At 44.5% G+C, this 26,186-nt stretch overlaps 1 protein-coding gene across 1 annotated transcript in view; it reads left to right on the top strand.

Annotated features, from left to right (window-relative positions):
- The window catches only part of FBXL13 (F-box and leucine rich repeat protein 13), a 1,108,093-nt gene that overhangs the window by 788,357 nt on the left and 293,550 nt on the right, over positions 1-26,186 (top strand). Inside the window, exon 17 of the mRNA XM_069229683.1 lies at positions 504-630. Coding sequence (XP_069085784.1) covers positions 504-630 — 127 coding nt within the window. The remainder of the gene's footprint in view (positions 1-503; positions 631-26,186) is intronic.

Raw genomic sequence — 26,186 nt, 5'->3', positions numbered from 1 at the left:
AGTACAAGTAGGCCAGTATTCCAATGGTAAAACGAATAGCAAAGCAAAAAAAGAAGTGATGTGTGGATGATTTGGTAACTAAACTCAAATGGTAGTCTCCTAATAGGAGAGTATTAGATGGCGAAAGAGAACAAGAGGTAAAGAGGCTCGCCAGTTGTTAGGCTTTGACTCTCTACAAGGACAAACAAGGAGAAGGTATGGAATTAGACAACTACGGTCCTATTCAGGAAGGTAAATCGCCAAGCAGAGCTCTCCGCACAATTAGATTTACACCTGCGGGCAGACCTCCATCCAAATGGCATTCACCATTTCTAGGTGAAAATATCTGCCTAGTATCTGGATTTAGGAGTCTCTTGATAGTGGAAAAACGTGTTTTTTTCTCATAATTGATAATGGGTCACATAGCAACCAAGTATTAAAATCAATATACAATTCTGTGGTTTAGTCCCGATGTTTTCAGTACATTTAACCCAATCGTCCTGTTTTTGTTCTTTCTTCCATAGATGCCATAGTCTAACATATCTCAGTCTGCGGTACTGCGAGAATGTAACTGACTCTGGAATTGAACTTCTAGGAAACATGGATTCTTTAATATCAATTGATCTCTCTGGGACCAGTATATCTGACCAGGTAACAAAATATCAATGATCATTGTGATTGACTGGCAACTTTGTATTCTACCCAATGAGCTTATTCCCTTGTTTTTTTGTTGTTGTTTTTTTTTAATGTGCAGCGATCACTTCTAATCATTGAGTAAAAGGTCACCATATGTCAACATTTTAATATGGACATCTTTTGGTGATTCTGGATGAGCATGCTGGTTCAAGTCACGTAGTGGGGGCGGTCCAGGCAAGGCAGTAGTAAATCTTCCACTGTTACATACCAGCACTGATTCATTGTGCTCCTCTTGAAGTACACATTTCTGTAGGTATAGTTTGGTGAACGAAAGGGAACTGAAGTAAGGTGGTGGTGTTGCCTGATGTCTAACAGATGTGCAGTGTAAAAGTGACAGTGTATGAGCACACAAATGTGTAAATGGGGCACAAAGCACATAGTTCTCTTGGATGGCAGTACCCTTGTTTGTCTAAGGCCTAATTTAGCATCTTGATGATTTATTTTAAGTTGGAAACTTGAAGGGATTCATGGCACAGAGGAAAAATATTTCCAGTCCCTGTTTCGTGCTTAGTTGCTAAATTTAAGATTGAATTGTGACCACACAAAACTCACATTGTGCAAATGAACTAACTTAACATTGTGGTATCCAGTTTGTGGCTTGGAAGCATTAGTAGCCCACAGGGAGGACCAGATGATTCTACAGCTCATAAAAGTTCCCTCACTAACATCTGTGCTCTGTTAGCGAAAGATGGCACATGCCCACACTAGTGGTGAGCAGTAATGGATGTACAACGTTTTCAGCAGCTTAGAGCTTTTATAAGAACCTCTATGATTTCTGTGAATCTGGAAAACCTTTCAACTGGTTGAAATGATCCAATGTGACCCACTTCCAGACTGCCAGAGGCCACACCAACTTACGTACTTGTGTCATAAGTTCCCTTGTAGCTTGAATATTGGCGATCAGAACTGGGCCCCTCAAATTACACAGAGACCAGTCTAATGTATTGCTGTTTACTGCTTCAGAAGACAGAAGTTACTGTGGCACCCACCCTGTACTATTACCTTAAATGGGGCGGGGGAAAGTCAGGAGGCTTCCGTTGATCCCTGATTGGGGTAACCACACGCAGCATTAGATCACTGAATATTTACAGGCCCGCTTGGATGCCTATTCAGTCCATTGAGTATTGTACAATATGGAGCGAACTTATATGTTCCTCAGCTAAAGCACAACTGTTTACAGTACATTGTTAACATCCAGACTTTCTATCCTTTCTGCTTTTGCTTGTTGGTTCAACAACAAGAACAGAAATCATATAATCATAGTCAAATCTGGAGGGACTTTGGTAATGTAGTATTGAGGCACTGTAAGGCCACGTACATCAGAATATCAAACCGTGGGTTTCTTGTTGTCTTGCTTTTCCTGTTGTACTGTGCCATTGCAATGTCACATTCAGTAGAATATCAGTATGCTCGTTCAGTGGAATGTCAAGCATGGGTTACTTCTTGTTGGATGCTGGTCCTGTTCTAATGTGGCACTGCAGTGCTTTCTTCAAAAGACTATCAAACATGGTTCCTTGTTGTGGTGTGTGTATCCTGTTGTGTTGTGGCATTGAGGTGCCATCTTCAGTATAATATCATGCATGGGTTTCTTGTTGTTGTGTGGTTATTTATCACAGTATGGTCTCAAATCCTATTGATGGATGGGGTGCACAGTTCACCTCTCACACATACAACTTCCTGATCTTCTTGTAGTCTCTTGGCTTCTCTCCATGACTGTTAGTTGTATTCTTAGAGTTGGAGGCCGTGGACGCATCAGCTAGTGCAGTACTTAAATTGTGTGTGCATGTTCCTCTCACATAAAAGTTTCCAACCTTTCTCACTCCTCTGTTTAAATTCTGATCAACATAGTATTGTGCACACAAAATAGGCTTTTGTTTTTTTCAAGACAAATTCTTTTTGTTGCAGGCACCTGCCATTTGTCTGATTTCACAGTGTGGTTAATTTCTCTTTTATTGAACGATTACCTCTGGGAAATATTTGTGTTGTTGCATTGCTTGTCTAGCTCCCACCAGATACTAATGCTCACTTTTTGTAAACTGTCTGGCTTTGCTGTATAGTGCTGTACTATATTGATCGATCGCCATAATTAAGTTGTTTGTCAGGTAATTTTTTCATGTGAACCACCTCAAAAACTCAACTTATGGAGATCGACTGTTTTCTTATACAGTAAAGGCAAGAAGAAAACAGTGGATGAACTTTAGGGGCCCAAAACACAAAGTTACTTTAGTGTAGTAAAGTTACAAGTGCGTGGTCTTCAAAATCATGGCAGAGAGTCTGCACTCAGGGCGGAATCTCTGCATGGTGTACTGCAGAGTGCACTGTGTGGGGATTCTGCCCCAAGTGTGGAGATGTTTAGACTCTGCATTCGTAACTTTACTACACATAAGTACCTTTGTGAATCAGGCCCTTGATGTCAAAGCAGACAAGATGTTTGTGCTTAAATTGTACTCTTTCATCGACATTTATAGAGTGGTTAATGACCGTACGTGACAGACTTCTAATACACTGTGGTCCCATTTCATTCTCTCCCCAAATTCTGCTGTGCCCAATCTGTTGTCGCTATTTGGAATGTTAGGGTGCTGACATGGTAGAAAAAACATGCTTGCCGTTCAATCAAGTTAATTTGATTTTTGTCAATGGAGAGTGTGATGCAGACCTACCAGCTATCTTTCTGTTTTTTACGGTATGGTTAAGTACATTTACAATCATTGAATTGCTGAGGTGAAGCTTCTCAAGATGCTGGCATGCTGTGTATGAGAAGTGACATAGAAGAACAGTGCAGAGAGATGCCTGGTGGTGTAAGATAGCAGCAATCCGTGCTGGGCCTGAGCAGTCCTAAATACAGCTGCTATTAACAATTAATTACCATAACCAAATGCAGTCAGAACTTGGGCTCAGTTACATCCAGGAGCGGTTACATCAAGCAACCAGAGAATTCCATAAGGTGTCTGTTTTGGAGCGACAGAGGCCCAACACTGGATGCACGTTTAAGCAACCAGATAATACTATAGGGTGTCCCCTCAGGAGCACCTGAAGCTCAACCACTAATGGCACTGTTAAGAAACCAGAGATTGATATTTAAAGTCTAGTAGGCACCTTTGGGGAGCAACATTTATACAACCATCTGTGGAATATTTTCTGAGGAGTCCACTTAAAACAGCACGCTCCAATCATGATAAAATGGTTGTGAGTTCCACCTAGTAGAGGTGTTGGCCCTACCTTCCACCGTGGGTCGCGATATCAATCAATCAATCAAATAATTTCTTAAGCACACTACTCACCCAGTAGGGTCTCAAGGCGCTGGGTGGCGGTTACTGCTTGAAAAGCTATGTTCTCAGGTGCTTTCTGAAGGTTAGGATGTCCTGGGTCTTGCTTAGGTTGGTGGGGAGGGAGTTCCAGGTCTTGGCGGCGAGGTGGGAGAAGGATCTGCTGCCGGAGGTGGTGCATTGGATGCGGGGGACTGTAGTGAAGGCCAGGTCAGTGGAGCGGAGCTGGCGAGTTGGTATGTGGAAGTTGACTCGTTCGTTGAGGTAGGCCAGTCCAGTGTCGTGGAGGGCTTTGTGAGCGTGGATGAGGATTTTGAAAATGATCCTTTTGTTGATGGGCAGCTAATGTAGGGATCTGAGGTGGGTGGATATGTGTTTGTGGTGAGGGAGGTTGACGATGAGACGTGCGGCTGGGTTCCGGATTCGCTGGAGTTTTCTTTAAAGCTTGGCTGTGGTCCCTGCGTAGAGGGCGTTGCCGTTGTCCCGTCTGCTACTTATGATGGCGTGGGTGACTGTTTTTCTTGTTTCTAAAGGGATCCATTTGAAAGTCTTGCGTAGCATGCAAAGGGTGTTGAAGCAGGAGGATGATATGGCGTTGATTTGCTGGGTCATGGAGAGAGACGAGTCCAGTATGATGCCAAGGTTGCGTGCGTGGGTGGTGGATGCTGGGGTGGTCCGAGGGTGGTGGGCCACAAGGAGTCGTTCAGTGCTGTCTTGTTGGGGCCGAAGATGATGATCTCTGTTTTGTCTGAGTTCAATTTGAGGTGGCTGGCTGTCATCCATTTGGCGATGTCGAGGAGTCCGGCATGCAGGTTCTTCTTGGCGGTGGCTGGGTTCCTAGTGAGGGAGATGATGAGCTGGGTGTCGTCAGCATATGAAATGATGGTGATGCCGTGGAGGCGGAGGATGTTGGTGAGAACAGCCATGTAGATGTTGAAGAGGGTGGGGCTGAGGGAGGATCCTTGGGAGACCCCACAGATGATCTTGGTGGCTGTAGACCGGAAAGGAGGGAGGCGAACTCTTTGTTTACCAAAGAGAGAGTGTCCAGTTATTGATTCTGTGGAAGAAATGCAGTTAGATTACCCACTAGGGGATGAGTGTGAGTAGGAGGAAGATGTTCTTAATCTCTCTGCCCTTTTAAATGGATGCCAGGTTAGGAGACGTATAGAAGGAGCAGGTGGGGTAGGGAGCAGCAACCAACAAGCATTGGCATAGCCAATAGGTCTCAATTTTTGGACCTTATAAGTTTTTAACCATGCAACTCATTATCCTAGGTTCTGTTCTGCCATCGATTGAAGAGCTATACAATTGCTACATGCAACCCTAAAAAAATGCCAATTGTGTTGGGGAAAGGATGTGGCATAACATTTAGAGCTGCCGACTTTGGAATTGGGAAGCCGGGTTCGAGTCTCAGCATTTGCAGTTAAAAAAAAAATGATAAAACTTAAGTTTTAATCCAAGGAGCAGTTAATTAAAAAAGCATTTTTATATGAAACATTAAGCAGGGCACTGAGCTATGTGGGCTCCAAAAGTGAATCAGGAATTAAAGTTTGTTTACACACGCATACATGGCTGCATTCTGGTTGTCAAATGGCGTCAGCTGAGTGCATTTCTTGGACACGAGCCAAGTGCTCCGAAACAAACCATGGCGGATATGGAGCAGCACACGAGCAGGAAACTAACAAACAAGCCAAAGCAAAACAAAAAGGTAGTGCACCCACACAAACGTAAATGGGCGCTCGTGCAATAATCCATGTAACATGGTCATTCTTAAGGGCGGGAGCAAAAAAGTTAAAAGGTGGGACAAAAGTAAAGCACTTACCAAAGAAACCAAAGGAATTTTAAAAGGCAGGCCACAGAACGAATTAAAGTCATGAGTGTGGTGCAAGCCCACAGGTGTAGATTACAGTACGTCGATAGCGCATGCGCACTACTTATGGAACCTTGCTGTAAACGGAACCTTCAGAATGAGAAAGAACAAAGGGTAGGAAATAGAGGAGCAGCCGATTACAAGGCCCAACATTTGTTGGTAGTCATGGTTCATGTTTTAGCAAAACCCTACTGGATACAGCCCCTCCCCACAGTATCAATAAGTAAACAGAGAGTTGGGGATGCTTGCACTAATTTGTCATCCTCGCATCATGCCTTATCAGGGTAAACTATTCTAAATCTTGTCACGATATAAGCCACTTATAATAAGAAATAAGTGAACTGTAGATTTAGCAGTTTAATTCTTTTATTGTTTATTTTTTTGCACAGGCAACATGTACTTCACTGTCTTACAGAATGCAGGCCTGGAGCTTTTTCATGGGCTAGGCTATATCTAAAAAAAAAAAAAAAAAACAATATTCTTGTTGTAGGTCCAGAGAATATGGCGATAAGTTGAGGTGAAGTCGTGCTCAGGAGGAAATTGATGGATACGCTGGTGAAAGTCATCAAAAAGTCTTGTGAGCTCTGTTTAGTGTTCAGGGTGCTTTGGGAAAATGCCCAGTTCATGGGGACACGTGTTTTTGTTTTTAGGTCTTGGCAAGACTAGGCATGCGCTGTCTTGAGGAGACTGTTATATATACTTTGTGGGCTTCAGCTGACCCCTGCTGTCGCTCTCAGATTCTTTTTCCTTATTTGTCCATTGCATGCATGCATCATGCCTCTTCCTGTGTTTAGCCATGCCCAAGAGCATGGACCAATTACTAGTATCCATCCACTGCTCCATTTTAGAAACTATTTTAGGAACTACTTTTTTCTTTGTTAAAGAGCACTTGTGTTTTCACTCGCTCCGAGCTCCTCTGTAAACAGGCCTGTGAATCTTGTCTTATCACATCACATTTGTTCTGCATTCAGAGACCGAGATCAAATGTCAGATGCTGTTTGCCAAGGGCACCTGTTTACCTTTCTTTCTCTGTCTTCAAAGTGAGTGGATTTTTTTGTTCATATCTTGGTGTTGCTTACCCGTTCCCAGTAGTCACCACTTTCGGTGCATGCTCTGTTTGGTTTATGTTGCATCAGTCTTTTTCCCACTCCTTCTTGTAAGTCTTCCCTTTCGTCACTGATGAGACGCAGCCCTCCCACAGAAAATGCCTTTTTCTGTTGCTGCTTGGGAGAGACCATCACTGCTCTTCTGTTTGTGCTCAGCAGCATCAGACGCCTGTAGTAAACGCAGAAGTGCCAAAGCTTGGCTGAGACGCAGTTTTACAACTCTGAATACAACAGCACTGGTCCCACTATACAAGGGTTCTGCAAAGTCGGTCCTGGAGAGCCGGGTCCATGCTAGGTTTTTAGCATATCCACATTTAGAATAAAGATGTTTCAGAAATCTACATCTTCCTAAATGTGGATATGCTAAAAATCTGGCATGGACCCGGCTCTCCAGGACCGACTTTGCAGAACCCTGTACTATACTATAACACTCACCGAGATCCACCACCAAACACTCAAAGCATGTCTCACAAGCCTTCCCGTGTGAGGCCTTGTTTATTTGGCGTCTGCTCCTCATATTTTTGCTAACTTGTGTCTGTATCGCATAATATTGTTACAATTCAAGATTTATACACAGAGTTTGAGGTGCGTGAAGTCGGACCCCTGTTGTTTAAGGAGGGAGACTTCTAGGCGTCAAATGAATTAGAGGAAAGCCTGAGTGCGATTTGTTTTGGAAAAGTAGCCACAAGTTCCCCAAGCTTAGTGGAAAATAGTTTCCGTTAGTTTGTGTTTCTAGGCCTGCCTCTTTTGTTGTCAGATGTAAACTATAGATGCTCTAATGGTTGAACTATATACAGACTGGCGTTTGCAATTATCTCACTATTGGGTGGACGGTTAGCCAGGTGAACTATCACATCTGGCCTCTGGGTGGATGTCAAACTTGTTTAAATCTGTAAGCATCACATCTAGTGTTTTACGGTCTTATTGTTGCAGTCTGGGTCACAACCGCATTATGTGTTTGGAAACCTCTTCCAAGTTGTGCTAGCAATGTATGAAAACAGTGAGCGTCAGGCATACTAGTGCTGTAAGCCTTATTGTACTCGCAATTGCGGTTTGAGTCACAACCGTTTTGCGACTTTAGAAACTTCCCTTTTTCTAAATGTTGAATCTGCGTTGTTTTAGTATTTGTTGCTGTTGAGTAATCTAGTTCTTTTGAGTTCGGACACCATGCCACACAATTCCACTTTACACCATGCCATAATTCAACTCAACATAATGCCACTTCACGCCACGCAACATAATTTCACACAACACCACACAATTCCACACCACACAATTCAACACCACACGATTCCACACTACACAATGTAATTACACTCCACATAATACCACCCAACATCACATAATTGAACACATACTTACTCTCTACTCATTATCACATAAATACACCCCACATAAATACACTTTACGCCACATAACAACAATCCATAGGGATGCACTCCTTACCATGACACATAATTTCACTCAGTGCCACAGTTTCACGCCACACTCTTAAACTCTGCACAGTTCCATTCCACATACCCTAATTCCACATTCAACCACATAATTCAAGTCAACAATTCCACTGCACACCACAATCAACACCAGATAATTCCACTTCATGCTACAAAATTCAACACTGCACCTCATAATTCCATTCGACTGTGTGCCATTCAACAACACACAATACCACTCCACATAATTGCACTCCATGACACACAGCCCCACTCCATTTAATTCCAGGACATTCAATTGCACGTAATTGCTATCCACATAATTGCACTGCACACCATGCCACATAATTCCAATACCCATAACTCCAGTCAACACCGTACAATATCACGCCACACAATTCCACAGCAAGCAGTTCCAGTCCCCACCAATTCCACTCCACACACATCCATCTCCACTGCATAACACATGACTAAAAGACAGTGATATTGACAACGCCTATAGCTCTCGGATTGCCGAGAGCTATTGGCTTTGTCAATGCTTGTTTTCTAAAGACAGACCCAGTGCCGGCATAACATGGTGTACTTACCATTAGTGTTTTGTTTTTTCCCCAAAGCGACTTTCATAATAGATTCTGGAGCTACGATGAATGACCAAAGGCCAGACAACTCTAGTTTTGGTGGGCTAGGCATGGATGGAGTGGCGGAGAGGAGCGCTTTCAGAACCCTGCTGTTTGGCGGCTGATCCAAAGATGATAAGAGGCCCACAGTATCCTAACCTTTACGTGCTGAGCAGCGGGCAGCTGTTCCAAAGGGACATGTGGGATTTGCAGCTAATTTAAACATCGGAATAGAAACGTCATTCTGAGCATTCAGACACCTGCATGTAAAGACACTGACACATTTCTGTTGAACTACATTTCTGTTTCTCTACGTTTTGACCCCAACTAGGTTTTTCCTAACAAAGCCGCAGCCAAGTCCTCCATGTTTTGTTCTGTGACACTGTAAAGCCATCCACATGTTTTCTGCACCATGATGAAAGGTTAGCCTTGCACAGCCTGGTGGCATTGTCACACCTAGCATACATTATAGGAGTGGTATGCTCGTTTAATCACACTTATCATTTGAAATAAAATCCTGAAGTAGAACGTGATCACTTTTCACCCAGCCGCACAGTTTGTACTTTCTCCCACATGAGCTTCATTGCCATTAGGAAAGCACCATCCACATTTACATGGGAGAACACCCCCCCCCCCGTCTGCCAGGTTAAGCCATGTAAGCTCCCCACTGACGTAAATAAAGCAAGTCCTTTCTAAGGAGCTAGACCAATTGCATGTATGTACATTAGTAGATTGAAGACTATTACAAGTAGCAGTGAGTAGCAGTGACAGAGACAGCTTCACTTACAACTTCACCAACTGTGGCCTACACTTTTAATGCTTTCTTGGTTCATGCTGTCCTGCACCAAGAAACCGTGTAAAAAATGGACAATAATCGATTAAAAGATGGTCTTGACTCAACAGGAACATTTAAACCAATCTTGCAGCATTGTTAGGTACCTAGAGTTGGTGGTCGTGTATCAGCCTAAGAAATGCCTTACATCCCTGTCGAACCCTAACCAATATGGTAGCCATTGCCAAGCTAAAAAATATATCAGCTGTTGAACCCACACAGACACAGAAGCATGTTGGTGTTATTATGAATGGAAGACAAGGAAGAACAAAGGAGGGCAAGCATATTATGTAAATCAAATGGGTGGTGGTGAAGAGTCCTGACGCATTCCACAAGAAAGCGAACTCAGTTAAAAGGCTACAGCAAACGTATAACCTGGTTATGATTGGGCAAAACAGACCGGACACTTACTGGCAATCTCAGCCCTATCCAAGTCAGACGATTTAGTGAGAAGTCCTGAACAATAATGTAGATGAGTCTGACAGAATTCCACTGTCAGCTCACCTCAGTCCGTCTAGCAGTGAAAAGAGGTGTGCTCAGTCCTTTAGATATGCTGGAATTCAGTGGAAAGAGTAAGTCCCTTGAGTGACATGGACTCTGTCCACCCAGGTTGGACCGTGCCCACGCAGGGATGGTGTGGCTTTCTTCACTAAATAACTGAAGTCTTCAGAGAATACAGTGGTCAGTGAAGATGTGGTCCAAGGGACATGGTTTCTATGGGTGCCAGAGGAGTTAACCCAACAGCAGCCACTGACAGAGGCATGAGGCAATAACACTGCACTGATTCCTGAGGCTTCACACAAGCCGGGTTGGAGGATGATCCAGGACAAGGCTGCAACTCATTCAACCATTTACTGTCTTGCAGAGTGAGTTTCTTTTGCTCGAGCAGCAGGTTGGGCCCCCACCCCTCTTGCAGCTTCTCTTACACTGAGACGATTTCTCTCTCTACCACCAGACTCAAGCAGCACATTTGATTTGGCAGGGCCTAAGGTCCTTGCCAATAACTTTTCTGCTCTCCCATCACCCAAACATTGCCTGGGAGATACTCAAACCTGGCCTCCAGCTTTGATGCAAGAATACTCAGACCGCAAGCAACAAGGTCTTTTTGAGGCATTTTATTTAAATCTGGCATAATTGTGCAAGGTTGGCATTAGTAGGGTGACCACCTCACTTCAGGCCATCAATGACACTGTCCCGGTTCTGGTATTTTCACCTACAAATCATTGATTACAGGTGTATTTATCTAAATAGTTCAGTGGAAACAAAACAAGTCTTCAGCACCCAAAATGCATTACGCTATCACATGGAAGTCCAGGACTGAAAACAGTGTCCATCAGCTGGCTAGAGATGTCATACTGTAGCACCAGCCCTGACATTCCTCAAGGCCGGAGGGCCAAGAGCTCCAGCAGCACATTCTTTTCTAACTCTCCACACTTCTCAGACCCCCAAGCGCGCACTTTAAGGCAGGGCTTTACCTTCTCTCCTAAGAAATTTGGAGGCTGACAACTCATGTCTTGAAGTGATAAAATCATGTCCCTTCCCACAAACCTACTCGGTCTCTCCTGTCATTCATTAAACTTTAAGAGGTCTACAAGGCTACCAGTTTGCTTCTGTGTATTATGCAACATATATTTCTAGTGCCGGAGCCAGGTTTGCTCTTTAGTCCACAGAGCTTTCTTCTCATTCTATCATTTGCGTCTTCAATACCATAGTGCTCTGGGAATACATTCACAAGAGTGAAGAAGATGCATACATTGAGTAGGTAACCTTGCAATTCTTCGCTCCTGAATCTGCACTTGCAGGCAGGTGGCTTGTTAACCTGTGCCACAGAGATTCTGTAGCAGAAATGGAAGCAATATTACTCATACAGGCAACTGGGAAACAAACCAGCATTTAAATTAAGTATAGTCGAAATCTAAAGGACATTTGTAGGGATAGGAAAACTAAATGAACATGTTGAATATCTTGCTTGCAATTTTATCTTTGGTCCAAGACACTCGACATGTAAACCTCCAGTGTCTTCTTAATGCTGCAGGCTCCTGTCGCCTCTTCTGCTACACTTTAAAGACTGCTTTTAGGTTTCTGGTTTATCCACAGTGGAGCCCCGCAGGACTGGCCGCAATTCAAAATCTATTCTTGACACCACTTTGTTGAAACTTTTAACGCTCCAATTTATCATGTGGGTTTATTTTCCATAGACAGAAAACGGGAAACAGCCCTGGATGAAAAACTATCATTCTCATCATCTCACACCGCACAAGTTATCCTGATTTGCAACCTTTGTTCATTTTTAGATTTGTTAATGTTGTAAATGTGGCTCTGTAGTTTCTGAATCTTATTCACAGCAGAATTACAGTGCCAGAAGATTTTAATAAAAACAGTATGGCATGATACCAGAATAACAACACTCTGCTTTATAGGTTTTGTACTTTTTATAAACTCTTTAGTGTAGAGCCGGATAGTGAAGACGACTATTAAACATCCCTCAGAGTCATTATGCACTTTACTCTTATATTCAGTTTTTTTCTCATTCTTATGTTGTGGGTATCCTGCTGCCTAGTGGCAAGACCAGAAACTGCTTCATAAGTTGTTAATGGTGCACCAATTTGTCAGGAGACACTGAATTTAATCATTAGGAATATTAGGAGGTATCTGATAGAGACTTCTAGCTGCAGCTTCCTTACCTTTGTATTCCCTGGCGTCAGCTTCAAATCCGGAATTTTTTGCTGAGCAATACCCTGTACATGCCGTCCGGTGGTGTTGTTTGGATCTGCGTGCATCGTTCGGCTCTGTTTGGCGCTGTCAGCATCATTGGAGCTGTTTGTGACATCATGGTCACCTATAAAGGCACCACCCTGGCGCGCGTATGACAGTTGTTTTCCTTCTGTGCCAGTTAAGCGCAGGTCCGGGATCGAGGTGCCCTCTGCCTTTTTTCGACCCTTTTGTTGCAGATTTTTCATCTGTGCGAGATGTCCTTGAGGAAACTTGTTTGGAGCCTGCCATTGCGCCATGTCGGTGACAGACCACCACCAGGTAAGTCTCTGGTGCCTTGACAGAGACCACGTCTCGAAGTCATGCTCCGACAGCCCGGCAATAGCCCTGAAAGCTTTGAAAGAGCAGTCTCTGAAGCTCATGGCCCAGCAGTCGACGTCGGTAGGGATGACTCCTAGGAGGTTACGGTCCCGCTCGAGGAGGAGTTTGTGGGACCGCTACAGGAGCCCTAAGTCGTCTTCTTCTCATTCGTGGTCCTCCGGGCACCCGGGGAAGAGGCACAAAAAGAAGAAGTCCACGAGGCGTCACAGGAACGTTGACGTTCTGAGCACAGTTCCGCGGAGCCGATGCCAGGGCCGACATCGCGTCTCTCTCCATCCAGGACCCGGAGTGACCCCTGCTCATTTTAAAGAATTTTACAAAGTCATGCGCCTCATATTTGAGTGGGCTGCCCCCGCGGGTGGGTCTTTGGGGGCTGCAGGGGCCCCACCGGGTTTGCCACCAGCAGCTTTGGCGCCATTGGGGACCCAAGAATCCGATATCGGAGCCGGACCGATGCCGGTTCCACACAGTCGGCCTCCTCCAGCGTCGGTTCAGAGGTAGACTCTCCTCCCACTGCCGGCGCCCACTGGTAGTGTGAGCCCCATCCTCATTCTGGATAATCTGGAGCCGGAATAACATCTTATGATGCCAATTCTGACTTCGACGGCACCGACACGGCCCAGATCAGTGCCTGAGGCTTATTTCAAAGAGCCAGCCAGAGGTGAGGAATGGAAGGGGTCTGATGACCCTTTAGGGTATGGTTTGGAGCAGGACTGGTATGAGTATCTAGGGGAAGCCAGTGGACTGGATACTTCTCCAGATACTGGCATGCTTTCACCTCCTTTTGTAGCTATGGAGGAGGGAGCTTCATATGCCGTGGTGGTGTGTAGAGCAGCTGAGGACTTGGACCTAGAGTTGCCTACGGTGCCGGTCAGGACTAACATCCTGACAGAGGTGCTTCAGCCGGGGGTTTCTACATCAGAGCCGATGATACCCTTCAACGAAGCCTTACTGATGTCCTGCTGGGGACATGGTCCAAACCCAGCACAGGGGCTCCTGTAAATAGGACAATCAGCTGGCGCCATCGACCAGCTCCTACTGACCCTAGTTTACTCACCCAACACCCCACCCCAGAGAGCTTGGTGGTCCAAGCCTCCACTTCCCATATTGATTTCCCTTCCGCTCCCCGGATAGGGAATCCAAGAGGCTGGACCAACTTGGGAAGAAGATATTTTCTTCCTCCAGCCTGTCATTGAGGTCCATAAACACCTCATGCCTATTGGGCCATTTTTCCCATACTTTATTGGATATGGTGGCACAGGTGCTGCCCAGGTCCCACAGGGCGTACAGGACACTCTCACTCAGACTGTCAGAGATGAGAGAGATGCAGCCAAGTTTACGATTCGGTGTGGTTTGGAAACAACCGACTGGCTGGGCAGGGCGATTTCATCGACAGTGGCCCTTCGTCACCTCGCTTGGCTTCGTACAACAGGCTTTTTGGGTAATGTCCAGGCAACCTGACGGCTATGCCCTTCGATGGCTCAGGCCTTTTTGGAGAAAAGGCAGACTCAACGCTTGTGCGGTTCAAGGACTCTCAAGCTATGGCCAGATCCTTAAGCCTTCCTTTCGCCTCTTTCGAGGCCTCGGAAGGAGCGTGGTACCACACCACCCACAGGTCAGCCATCATCACTGCATCCAGTGCACGGACGAGGTTGTGGTACCTTCAGACCCAGGGGCTCTAGCCAGATGTCGGCCACCACCCTGCCCCCCTTTTCCACAGCACCCACGCCCTGCTAGTATGATTCTGCAAGACCATGTTCGTCCAGTTGGAGGGAGGATTCAATTTCATCTCACTCACTGGTGGTCCATAACATCGGACAAATCATACACAAGGGCTATTCCCTACCAGTGGCGGCCCGTCCTTTAGGGCGAAGGGGCCACACCCCCCCCACCTTTTGTCCCCCATGAAGAGTGTCTGTCAGGCTGAACAAAGGTCAGCCTGACACACTCTTCATGTTCAGGTCAGGCAGCTAGGAGCAGACATGCATGATTTGCGCAGACTCCTGGCTGCCTGAGCTGAACTTTGCTGGGTTGAGGAGATCACAGCTCCTATGGGCGTGACCTCCTTAGCCCAGCAAAGGTGCCTCGAGGCCCTCCCTTGGGTGATGAGGAAAGTGTCACCAATTGACACTCTCCCTGGGCGCTTCAGTTTAAGCCCTGAAGTGCCCAGGGCGAGTGTCAATCAGTGACACTTCGTCACAGAGTGGGATGGGGTCAGCAGTCTCACTGACCCCATCCCACTCTGTGACAAGGCTGGGCCTGCTGCCTTCCCTCCTTGGCTGACCTAAGGTCAGCCAAGGAGGGAAGGCAGCAGTCCCAACCCTCCTGGGACCTGGAGGCCGAAGGTAAGTGTGTGTGTGTGTGTGTGTGATGTTTCATATTGAATGTTTGGTGCGTGCGTGCGAGCATGTTTGAATGGTATGAATGTTGTTAATGGATTGCGTGCGTGTGTGAAAGAATGAGTGTGTGATGTTTTAAAATGAATGTTTGGTGCGTGCGTGCATGTTTGAATGGTATGAGTGTTGTTAATGGATGTGCGTGCGTGTCTGTGTGTGAAAGACTGTGTGTGTGTGTGTGTGCCCCACCCGCCCCCTCTCTCTTAAAGCTGCCGGCTGCACTGTTCCCTCCCCTTCCAATCTTTACCTCTCTCTATCCCTCCATTGAAAGAACAGTTGATGGAGGATCATTTAATCTTGCTCTGAAAGAAAGATAATGCTCTCTTGGCCAAGGAAGCCATAGAAAGGGTCCTGATGTCAGAAGTAGACCGTGATTGTTATTCCCACTACTTTCTGAATCCAAAAAAGAACAAGGGTCTTCGCCCTATCTTGAATTTAAGGGACTTCAATCTCTTCCTCAAAAAGGAGAAATTCAAGATGCTCACTCTTAGTCAGGTCTTGTCTGCACTAGACCAAGGAGACTGGATGGTAGCGTTGGACTTGCAGGATGCATATTTTCACATCCCCATCCTGCCCACCCACAGGCGTTACTTGCGGTTCAAGGTGGGCCACGAGCACTTTCAGTTTACCGTACTCCCCTTTGGTCTCACCTGTGCCCCTCTGGTGTTCACCAAGGGATTTCAGTCTTCCCCTACCTCGACGACTGGCTGTTGAAGGCTCCAACGCCCCAGGCTCTCATCAGTCACCTTCAGACAATGACGAACATCTTGCATTCGCTGGAGTTCCCTATAACCGTGCCAAAGTCACACCTGACTCTGTCTCAAAAGCTTCTTTTCATCAGAGCCATTCTGGACACAGTTTAGTTTTGTGTTTTATTGTTCTGAGCAGCGAGTCTAGGATATTCAGTTTATGATACCAATGTTTTGGCCCCTATCCTGGACTTCGGCAAGACAGACTCTGAGGCTGTTGGGACTCATGGCCTTCCACATCCTATTAGTCAAATAGCCCAGATGGCAAATGAGGGCTCTGCAGTGGGACCTGAAGTTACAGTGGGCACAGCATCAGGGAAATCTTACCAGTACTGTTCAGATCTCTGAGGGAACTGCAAAAGACCTGTAGTGGTGGTTAGTGAACTGCGATTGGGTCAGAGGCAGACCCCTCTCCTTTCCCCAACCAACTCTCTCAGTAGTGCCTCTGGTGTCCGGCGGAATCCGAACTCCATATCAACTTACTGGAGCTCCAGGCGATCCGACTGGCATTGAAAGCATTTCTTCCTGTTGTAAAAGGGAAGATAGTGTAGGGATTCACGGACAACAACACCGCAATGTGGTACTGCAACAAGCAGGGCGGTGTGGGGTCATGAACACTTTGTCAAGAGGCTCTGCGTCTTTGGACATGGCTGGAACAGGAGGGCATTGCTCTGGTGGTTCAACACCTGGCAGGTTCTCTGAATGCCAAGACTGATTAACTCAGCCGTCGATGCCTAGCGAATCACGAATGGTATTTCCATCCGGAGGTGGCGCAAGCACTCTTTCAGCAGTGGGGAGAGCCTTGGTTAACTCTGTTAGCCTCCACAGAGTACGTGCAATGTCAGCAGTATTGTGCGTTGGACTATTCAGGCCTGCAACAGCTCGGCGATGCTTTTCGTCGCAAGTGGAGTTCAGGCCACCTGTATGCTTTTCTGCCCATACCATTTCTGCCCAGAGTTCTCAAGAAGATCAAGAAAGACTGGTCCCAAGTCATCCTAGTGGCTCTGGACTGGGTACGGAGAGTCTGGTATCCCAAGCTTCTGAAAATGAGTATCAATCCTCCAATCAGGTTGCCCCTTCGGGATGATATTCTGTCGCAGCAACAGGGGAGGGTTCTCCACCCGCACCTGTCAACTCTGCGCCTTCATGCATAGAGATTGAGCGGCAACAGTTGATGGCTTTTGACTTTCCTCCCAAAGTCTGTAAAGTTATTTTGGCAGCCAGGTGTTCTTCCACTAAAATGGTAAATGCGTGCTTTCGGTTGGTGCAAATGCTCGCTACCCCATCCTTCTGCACTTTTGTAACTTCCCATGAGGACTGCCCCTGTTACATCACTATTTTTTTTTGTTTGCCTGGGCTTGACCCTGTGCTTCATGTTTCAGATGGCATTTAAAATGTTGAACAATTGTTTGTTCACGCTCATGGATGTGTTTATGGAGGGCAAACTTGACACAAAGATTGGAGTTTACTTTTTGTTTTGCACTTTTAGGAAGTGCAAACTCCACACAAAGGTATTGAACCGCCTTACATCACCACCAGTTGCATTTTACAAGGACACATTAATTCCTGGTATACACAGGAAGATTAAGTAATTTGCCTGGAATCACAGGATGTTGAGCCGGTGCTGAGACTTGAACTGTGTTCCCCATCTCCAAAGTAGGCAGCTCCGCCCTTTACTACATCATCTCGTTCTTTGTCTGGTGCATGTTGGGGGCAGTCTGGTTTTGGTTTGCAAGTATCAGTTTCTGAAGCTGCGTCTCAGAACAGAGGGAGGCTGGACAGTAAACAACTCGTATGGAACATTAAAGGTCGCTTAAGTTTAAGAACTTCATTTACGATGGAGCGATTGACTATCGAATACAAGGTGGATTGCTTGCCTTAAACTTTAATTTTTTTTCCAAGAGCTGTGTTTAGTTTCCTACTTCCTTCTGGCGTCTTGCAGTTTCTGAGACCAAGAGCACGAGATTGTTCCGCCTCTCCAATTACAACCGGAAATGAACGGCCTGCACGCAGCATGCCTTTGTACCGAGACAGTTCAGCTCGTTTAATAATCTTTTTTATTATGCCCACATTTTTTTATTAGGCCTGTATTGGCTGCGTTTCTTGTGCTCAATTAGGACCTCATTGCCAGTTTTCTTTATTCACAGTTATTATACTGGTGAGCTTTCCGTCTTGCCAAGGTATCATTTTAGTCACTTTTCGTTGTAGAATATGATGTGCTTCTATCAAAATATATCATGTATACACTATAAAACATTACAGCTCGTAGATCGCCAATAGATCAATGTAATGTACTGCCTTCAGTATGGTCATGCATTGGTAAGTTTAAGTGGTCCTCATGCATACACTGACTTTCCTATTGTGTTTTTATTTTTTTAACATTTTTTAATACATGTGTATATAAACAAAAAGGAATCGAAATAATTGTGGTTTGATAATCACTAGTTTCACTTGTGGTGTTTAAAGTTTAGACAGATTTTCTTTTTAAAGTTTGTATTTTGCATTGCATGCCGCAAAACAACTACTGCTATCTATAGCTGTGTATCACGAAGAAATAAACATACATTTGTTTGCGTCCATGTTGTGTTCAAGCTTTATTTTTCAGTTTTACGGAAGCATTTTCTGCTTGCAGCAGTATTATCCTTTATTTCACCCGCTCTACCACAGAAACTGCAATGAAGCATTTCCTGGCATTCCTTGTTAATTGTCCTTCAGTCATGGTCTCTGTATAAAATCTAATCTAGCTGTCAGAGATGGCAATATAATTAAAATAATTCTGTAACGGCACCATTTGAGTCCTTACAGTCTGTAGGGGAAAAGATGACACAACAAATGCATTCTTTGGCTATTTATCACCGACTTACTCCATTCTATCATTTTGTGTTTTTTGATGCTTTTGTAAGAAATGTGAATGATCATTTCGGGTCAGCCAAGAGATTTTAGGATCATGTTATACTTTATATGCTCTAAGATGCTAAGAATGCCATGCTTCTCCACTGCACTTAAATGAACCATGCCGTCGTTGAGAGTGGTCACTAGAAGATCCAGTGCGTATTTATGCTTTTCAAGAGTTATTCTAACTCTACTTTGAATAACTTTAATTTCACTTTCTCAAAAACAATACATCTGTCTTCGTTTTTGAATTAATTAGGATGTTTACCTGTTTTGTAAAGCATACGTCTGACGTCCTTGTTTGATTTAAATTTCTTCCCGGAGCAAAAATATTGCATTTTTAGCTATGGCAGCTTTGTGTTTTCCTGATAGTTGTATATGTTTTATTAGTCTCTCCTTATTGCAATTATGACCCCGATTCAGGCCAATTTAACATCCTTATTACACTATGACTGTTTGAACACTCTTGATATGTTAGGGTGACCCATCTAGCTTATTTCTCCTCTGTGGCTTTCCTGCAGCTTTTTGTGGGGAATTGCGTTAGCCAGCCAGCAGGTCTGATGGTGGGGTGGTAAAATTGATATTCTATTGGAATTATCATGGCAGGATTAAATTAGGATGCTACATGTCGACATTTTCATTTTTGGCTGCAGATAGAGGAAGAAAAAAAATGGAAGTGCTTTAATTATATGCAGGGCCACTGGAATTATTTGGCAGGAAAGGACCAAATTATGAGACAGGGTTGACCAATGTATGTGAGAAGAAAAGTCCAGTTATGAATTTACAGCGCCGATAGCTCTAACTCAAGTAAATGTGAGACCTGTTGCATTGCAAATGCTTGTCTTAGTTTTCTGACCCCTCCCCCCTCAACACACCTTCAGTTGCTAAGTAAAAGTCATCCCCAATTTTTACACCCCATGACAATGTCATCACCCCACTGCATTTTGTCCGTGTACATAAAAACAGATGGGAGCACCGCTGTCTGGTTTGCTTAAGACATCTTGGGAACTTTCAGAAAGTTTACCTGGGAATGAATTCTTGATTACCATTGGCCTTGTGGTTTGTAACTCACACTTTCTGGCTCTCCATTTGCTGGCTTAATTTGCTTAATGCTCACTAGGTATAGTTTGTCCCTCCCACTGCCTAAACCATGGTTTCTGTATTCTTCCACAAACTTGCTTTCTGTTAACAGGCCTTTAAATCTTGTTCTTATCTCGTCACATTTGCTATGCATTCAAAGACCGAGGTCAAATGTCAGACGCTGTCTTCCAATGGAGCTTGTTTACTTTTTCTTTCTCTGACTTCAATGTGAGAGAATTTATGTGACAATCTTGCTGGATAAATGTGGTAGGAAAGAGTTTTTTTCTTGCACACAACAACATTTAAATGAACTGTGTAAGTATTTCAGAACATATCAGAATTATGAATACACAAATGAGGCAGATTTCTGTGCTTTAATATGATCAAAATGTATCATTAAACTGTGCACTCTATAGTTCTATTAGTAAAACTGTATATCTGTGCAAATGTAAGTGCAATTTCAATTGTAAATATGTTGTCTGTAATGACAGTGTGCTACAACACCATGAATACTCCACTCTATGCTGCTGCATTCTACTCTGCAGCACTCCACACCACTGCACTGCACTCTACTCTGAACCACTCTCGTGCCACTGCAGTCTACGCTACTACACTCTAAGCCACTTCATACTATGCCTCTCTATTGCCTATCCTGTACCACTCTACTCTGTGCCAATTTTCTCTTTGCCAATCTACTCTGCACTCTACAGCACTCCAGTCAAGGACACACCAGTCTACCCTGCACTCTACTATATGCCACTGTACTCTGCGCCACTATACACCACTACATTCTACACGACTGCGCTCTCTACACCAATGCACTTTACTCTCTAACACTCAACTCTATGCCCCTGCACTCTTTGCCAGTCTACTGTATGCCACTCTAATCTACTCTGCACCACTGCACTCTATGCCACTGCACTCTGCACCACTTTACCTTCTATCCTGAAACAATCTACTCTATGCAACTGCACTCTATGCCACTCTACTCTTAACAACTGCACTCTACGCCCATGCACGCTTCACCACTGCACTTTACTCAGCATCACTGTACTGTGTGCCACTGCTTTCAATGACACTAATCTACTCTACACTACTGCACTCTGACACTCTACTCTGCAACACTGCACTGTCTGCCATTGAACTCCATGTCACTCTACTCTGCACTACTCCACTCTATGCCACTGCACTCTATGGCACTATATTCTACACCACTGTATGCTACTCTGCTCCAGTGCACTCTATGCCACTTGTTCCTACTCTGCACTCTATGCCATTCAATTCTGTCATTGTCCACTGCATCACTCAACTCTACACCACTCCCCTTTGCACCATTCTATGCCATTGCACTCTATGCCATTGCACTCTATGCCACTGCACTCTACTATGCACCACTGTAATTTATGCTGCTGCATTCTATGACGCTGCCTTGTACGCTGCTGAATTCAATGCCACTACACTCTACGATAGTGTACTCTGCAACACTCTACACCAATGCACTCTACACCAGTACATTCTACTCTTTGCCACTCCAGTGTATGCCTCTCTACACGACTTCACTCTATGGCACACCAATACACTACACACTCTTCCACTCCACTGTACACCGCTGGTCACCATTCCACTCTACGACACTCTACACCACTCTCCTCTATGCCACTAACTTTTAGCCATGCTGAACAGCAGCCGTGCTACTGTACAAAATGGCCAAAACACATTGGCAAAGCCAATAGACTTGCTTAGGCAAGACCTATTGACTTTGCAAATGTTTGTTCGTTTTGAAGCTGTGGGGGTGAATGTTACTATTCTACCAGCCAGTGTTTTTTAGCCCCTCCACAACCAATTCTTTTTTAGGTCAAGCACCAGCCCTTTTCGACCTTTTGTAAGTATTCTGTGGGCTTTTAACCACACCCATCTCACACCCATCACTTTCACTTGTTCATGGGCTTGCCTTTCAAAAATCCCTCGGTGTCATTGGTAACTGTTTTACATTTGTCCAGCCTTTGGGCGGTTTTGTTACCGCCTTGCAGACTGCCCTGTTACGTGGATTATTGCACATTTGCTGATATACTTCAGCGTGGGCAAACTATTTTTAGGTCGAGCTCGCAAGCCCTCTGGCCTGTTGTAATCTATCTGTGGGCCTTTAACTATGCCCACTATATGCCCATCAGTATCACTCGTTCCTGGCCTTGCCTTTCAAAAACCCTTTGTTATCATTGATAAATGCTTTACATTTGTCCCTCTTTGAGGCAGTTTTGTTACCGCCTTGGCCATCGACCCTGCTACATGGATAATTGCACGTTTGCCGATACGTTTGACTGCAAGCAAACTTCTTTTTCCTTTTGTGTCTCTCCTTCGCGCTCATGCTCATGGTGGCCATGGCACTTTAAATTGGCTTGCTTATGTTAACTGTTTTACTTTTCATTTTCAACTTATGTAGCAAGAAAAGTCCAGTTAGAAATGTACAACACAAATAGCTCTAACTTGAGCAAACGCAGGACCCATTGTATTGCAAAGGCTTGTTTTCTTTCGTCTCTCCCCGTTGCGCTCCATGGCAGTCACAGCGCAGAACAGCAGTGTGAAATCCATTGGCGGTAATAGAGCTCTGGTCACATTGTTCTCACTGTTACCTAATTAGAGTAATTTCTTTTGGCTCTCCTCTTCATGCTCCATAGCTTTTACAAAAACACTTATAATTGATAAATGCTTCATATAAAAAACACAGAAATCCTCAAAGCTGCTCTCCTGACACAGCCAGAGAGCTGATACTACAATATTTACTGCACTTGGGAAACTCGCCCCATAATGCTTTGCAAGCATTCTTTTACAACATATTTTTGCCCATAACTCAGCCTGTGGTGGTCCTAGGACAATGGGACTACCACCAAAATGTTCAGTACGATGCACTCTTTCTGTCTGGGTTCCTACACTAGGTTACTGGGGACCCCAAAATAACAACCCCTCCCACCATTCACTGCCTTTTTAAGTTCTCTCATGGATGGAACTTTTGTTTTACAGCTGACAGTAGTTATTTTTTTAAGGGCCATGTTTGTATTTTTGTTGCAGTAGGCCTGCCACCCCTGAAAATGAACTATGCCCTCTAGGGGCTAAATATAGGCTTGTACTGCATTATTTTCTGCCATTCTGTTTCATGTGGTTAGGCCCTCTAGGGGCTAACTATATTGTTACATGATCATGTTTGTTATAAATGCTATTTTTATTGTGGTGTCCGGTGATACTGTTCTGAGCATTACAGTCAGCATACTACAATATTTGCAGCACTCGGAAACTTACCCCATAATACTTTGCACAGCATTCTTTTTTCAATTTGTTTTGCTTATAAATCAGGCTGTGGTGGTCCTAGGACAATGGGACCACCTTCAGAACATGTTCACCACAATGTGCTCTTTCTGTCTAGATCATCTCTGGGTCCCCACACTAGGTTAGTGGGGACCCCAAAATAACTCATCCCACCATTCAATGTATTTGTAAGCCATCTTATGGCTGGAACTTTTTGTTTTGCACCTGGGTGTAGTTTGTGTTTTAAGGCCCTTGTTTGAAAAAATATTCCAGTAGGCCTACTAGACTTTTAGTTATATGTAGGGCCAATGGAATTATGTGGCAAAAAAGGACCAAAGTATGAGGCAAAAGAAGTCCAGTTATAAGTTTACAATGCCAATAGCTCCAGCTCAAGTAAATGCGAGTCCGATTGCATTGCAAATCCGTGTTCTGCATACAGCAGATTGGTGGGATGATTATTATGTTTAGGAGCATGACAGTACCCAGTCAGTGCAGCACACTCTCTGCGAGAAGGGCTGGGGCTCAATTTAATTTACCCCATATATAACAACGAACAAGTATTGGAGGAGTTCGCAATGGGGCATGTATACCAAGAAGTGAAATGCTGATAACAGTGCCAGTTGTTGGGTCGCCGGAGCTCCAGAGCAGAATAATGAAGTGCATCTTAAAATTGAAACTCCTGTGGAGAAGAAGTTTTATATCTTTAGTTTAAAGCTAAACACTGAAGTTAGTAATAGAGGCTATTTATTTTAGTCTGTCACTCACAGCTGTTTAAAGTGGCTCGATTCTTTGTTGTTAGCCTGGTGAAAATAACCAGGCCCAGCTGAGGAAAAGCCGCAAACAGACTGGCTCCTGCCCAGGAGTGTGCCAGCCCGTTTACAAGAGTGAGATGGAACCTTAATTGGGTCGGGGAGGGGCGTTCCTGAGATCAAAGGCCTCCCAGTTCAACAGATGTGCGGTGCATATCAGAACTACTGTTGTAAACAGCCGCGCGCAAGATCAGAGCCTCCTGGGGGTGGTTTGAGACGAGTCGGCATGCTCGGGGCAGTGGTGGAAATGGACATCTGTGGCTTTGTGAATGTTTTACATTAGTTCACAGCTGAAGTGATGGAAATTCATTTTGGATCATCTCAGCGCTCTGCCATCTGGAGCAACCATCCAAAGCCAAGTCAGCCCGCTCAACCTGGCGACATAAACGTTCTTTCACAGGGAACATTCCTCTGACCTCACTCCTCCGTGTTTTGGGGGACTTTTCGATTTGGGCTGGTGCCATCATTCTGCATTAGCCCGACTTGCCCTTATTTAGTGGCCACCTCATTACTTGCAAATGACAGTAAGTTACTATGTTTTGGGAAAGCAGAGGTGGACACGTCTTTAACACTCAGATGCATCATAACTCACAGAGATATGTAAAACAAATACTGTGTCCATAACTAGTAAGCTTTTTTTTCTTGGTGTTTGCAAATCCTTCTGTGTCAGCAGTTCCCAAAATATGGGGATTTGTATACATGCCTGCTTTCACACTGAGGGTGTTTCCACTCTTTCAAAGGGGTGCAGACACCTTTAGCCTGGGATGCATATGGCAGGGCTAAGGTATTGCATGTCATCAGCTGGGAATTTGTATGTTTTTGTGGGGTGACGGTTTTACAATGCGATCGGTTGGCATTGTGAAGATATAGCTCCACCAAGGAGAAACTATTGAATTGGTCTTAACACAAACTTGGCCAAAGGGCAGGAAGTTAGAGGATGCATAACTTAATGCCTGCTCTGCATAGGAGTCCTTCTATTGTTGCGCATGCCTGACGCAAAATATGCATCGTCGTGTGCTTGGTGTTGAGGTTGTTCCAGGAATACGAGCTTTTCCACTGTGGTACAGGAGGCTCTCCATTCCCAAACCTGAGGGACAAAGTAGCTGCTGTGATCGAACCAAGGATCCGCCAGGTTGGTAGAGTGGATGTCAATGCTTATATTTAAGCCCAGGAAAGAAAATACCTACTTTGCCTAATTCAGGCCAGATTTACTCCTTAGAGCCGATGCAGAGATCTTTGAGAAGGTGCTGGCTACCTGTTTGGAACGGCATTTCTATTTTTGATTACTGAATCCAGACAATAGTAGGAAGGCATAGGAATACGCTACGATAGCAGGAAGGGAAAATAACACTGTTGTTGTGCTGGCTGTAGATAACAAAGACATGTTTGACCATGTTAACTGTATGTTCCTGGCTAAAGTTCTCTTAGCTTTATCCCTGGGGCTTGGTTGGGTCAACTTAATTGTGACTAATTATCAGTCACTCAGTCAATTTACATTATTCGATTACATAGAAATGTATCATAAAAGAACACACCATACAACACAAAATAAAATATAATAAATAAAGGGTTATGAATAAAAAGTGAAAAACATATTGTTAAAATATATTAAATTGCATCATCAAAAATTACCATGATGCATGCGAGCACCAATGTCAAATCAAAAAAGCAACAGTAGACTCCTATGAATCAGCCCATCTAAGCAGCATAGTTAAAATATTATGGATTTCTGCAACTGCATAGCACTTTTTAAAAAGAGCCGACTACCTTGCATACCCGATTCCCCTTGAGTTGCGTAGACAAATTAGCCCAACTGTATATCTCCTAATCATTTGGTGTCGTAACAGTGGGATCAGGTACTGCCTTGTTAATGGAGAATAAAACTTGCCAAAAAATACAAAATGCTGCAATGACATGGGGGAGATGCCGTCACAGGGGCATAATAAAATATCTGCCGGTGCAAATTGATCCAGTGGAAAACACAACATCTATCCAATTGAGCCAGTACAGAACCGAGCTAGTAGCATCTGTTCCCAGGAGTTCTTAACAAATACCAGGAAGGGGGCTA

The sequence above is a fragment of the Pleurodeles waltl genome, chromosome 4_1, assembly GCF_031143425.1.
Source record: "Pleurodeles waltl isolate 20211129_DDA chromosome 4_1, aPleWal1.hap1.20221129, whole genome shotgun sequence".
Lineage (NCBI taxonomy): Eukaryota > Metazoa > Chordata > Amphibia > Caudata > Salamandridae > Pleurodeles > Pleurodeles waltl.
This window is presented reverse-complemented; position numbering and strand designations above follow the sequence as displayed.